Source organism: Morone saxatilis, unplaced genomic scaffold (genome assembly GCF_004916995.1).
Source record: "Morone saxatilis isolate NCDOM2014 unplaced genomic scaffold, NCSU_SB_2.0 Contig16, whole genome shotgun sequence".
In the NCBI taxonomy this organism is placed as follows: Eukaryota; Metazoa; Chordata; class Actinopteri; family Moronidae; genus Morone; species Morone saxatilis.
Window position 1 is genome coordinate 5,287,294 of NW_023339718.1, and position 2,309 is coordinate 5,289,602.

At 40.0% G+C, this 2,309-nt stretch overlaps 1 protein-coding gene across 2 annotated transcripts in view; it reads left to right on the plus strand.

The window, feature by feature from the left end:
- Window positions 1-32: 32 nt before the first annotated feature.
- ctu1 (cytosolic thiouridylase subunit 1 homolog (S. pombe)) overlaps window positions 33-2,309 on the plus strand; it is a 4,835-nt gene continuing 2,558 nt past the window's right edge. The window contains exons 1-2 of one of the 2 annotated variants that reach the window (XM_035659085.1): window positions 33-309; window positions 1,574-2,074. In XM_035659085.1, coding sequence (XP_035514978.1) covers window positions 1,579-2,074 — 496 coding nt within the window. In that variant the 5' untranslated portion in view covers window positions 33-309; window positions 1,574-1,578. Of the gene's footprint in view, window positions 310-1,570; window positions 2,075-2,309 lie in introns of both variants that reach the window. The other variant, XM_035659084.1, reaches the window with a different exon arrangement.

The following is a 2,309-nucleotide window of genomic DNA, read 5'->3' on the forward strand; positions in this document are numbered from 1 at the left end:
AGGAGAATAAAAGGAGAATAAAAGCTCTTCGGGGCTGTAAACAGTGTCATGCGCAGTGACGCCCTCCGGCCGCTGGGTGACGCTGCAGGTGTTCACAACCTGCGTCACTTCCTGTTTCCCGGTGACGTGGAGCTACCACATGCTACAACAACATGCTACAACAACACGCTGCTGTTTGTTGTCCTTTAACTGAAACGTTTCAGTGTTTGTTGTCCTTTAACTGAAACGTTTCAGTGAGAAAAGTTGTATTTTAAAAGTGTTTCTCTGCTCTTCTTCCTCCTCTTCTTCGTCGGTTCAGCGGGAACTTCGGTATGAAAATGTTTGTTGATGTAAATGTGAATAATTAGCTTCAGTCGAAAACACGTTTAATGATGTTAATTATTCTGTTAAACCTGAATTAAATGACTTTATGTGTGTTTAGTTATTAAATCATTTCAGACAGTTGTGAATTTTATCCTGAAGAGTTTTACTTTTTAAAACGAGACACAGAAACAAAACTAACCGAAGTTCATCTGGAAAACTGTCAATTAATTAATTTATCTCAGCACAATACTGTTACACAATAATAATTAATAATTAATGACGTTTAATGAGTCATTTTATTCAGGTCTTTAATTCGGCATTCCTCAAAAACCTATTAAACCACCGATATTATATTTATATAATTAATATATATATATATATTAATTACTGTGGATAAGTGTCTGACTGTGCTTTAATTCTATAAAGTCACTGTTATATGAAGGTTTTAATGTCTTTATAAACTTTATCACAGTAAGTTTGTGTTGTTGGATTTTAGAACAAGAAACAAAATCACATTTAACTGAACGTCCGAGGTTCATCTTCAAAACTGCTCATTAACTACATATTAATTAATAACAATAATAATTAATGATTAATGACGTTTAATGAGTCATTTTATTCAAATCTTTTATTCAGCGTGCCTCAAAAACACATTAAATCACCGATAATATGTAAAATGTCCTGTTAGAAATCTCTAACTGATAATTATTCAACTTAATTTAATATTTAATTTGGCATCTTTGAGTTTATTCTGTTATTTTTACAGCTAAATCAACTATTTTGATCTCTAAACACAGATTAAATCATTCTTAATGATTTAATCACGCTCACATTTAGAGCTGCAACGATTTAATCTATTGGCTGTCAGCTATTAAATGAATCACCAAACTGATTTAATAATTGAATGATTGTTTGATTTCAGCTTCTCAAATGTGAATATTTTCTGGTTTCTTTGGTTCTCTGTGACAATAAACTGAATGTCTTTGGCTTTGGGAAACATTTTTCACCATTTTATTGTATATTTTATGGACCAAACAACTAATCGATAATTGAGAAAATAATAATAAAGATCGATGCAGTCGAAGTTATTTTACTGTCCTTTACAGTCCAGGGTTGTATAATGAAATTCAGATGATAGTTCTCTTCATGCTGCCTGTAAAACAGAATAAAAGTGGATGAATAAGTTACATAAACCTTTAGTTCAGCTGTACTGAAGCAGCTGGTTATTTAACACTTTATTAACTCTTGTTATAAACTCTCCCTCCAGCAGTCGAGATGCCCGTCCTGTGCAGCAGCTGCGTGGACAAGCGCGCCGTGCTGAAGCGTCCGAAGACGGGCCACTCGCTGTGTAAGGAGTGCTTCTTCTGGGCCTTCGAGGAGGAGGTGCATCAGACCATCCTGACGGCGAAGCTGTTCAAACACGGCGAGACGGTGGGCATCGCCGCGTCGGGCGGGAAGGACTCCACGGTGCTCGCTCACGTGATGAAGCTGCTGAACGAGCGATACGACTACGGCCTCGAACTCATGCTGCTGTCGGTGGACGAGGGGATCACGGGCTACCGGGACGACTCGCTGGAGACGGTGAAGAGGAACCAGCAGCAGTACGAGCTGCCGCTGAAGATCGTGTCGTACGAGGAGCTGTACGGCTGGACCATGGATGCCATAGTGCAGCAGGTCGGGCTGAAGAACAACTGCACCTTCTGTGGGGTGTTCAGGAGGCAGGCGCTGGACAGAGGAGCCGTCATGCTGAGAGTGGACAAGATCTGTACAGGTAACCCCGAAGGAGTCGGCGTGAGAGAGAGACGTCTGTGTTTCAGAGATATCTATCAGGTTGGCATTGACGGTATAAAGAGCCAACGCTGAAGTGTCTGAAACCTGCATTCTGTGTAACGACCAGCAGGGGGCAGCGCCACTGGTTGCAATATAAACTGGTACCATTCAGTCTTATGGAGAAATGAGTCGACTCCTCAGCTGATTTATTCCCTCAGTAAACAGTTTCCTGATGA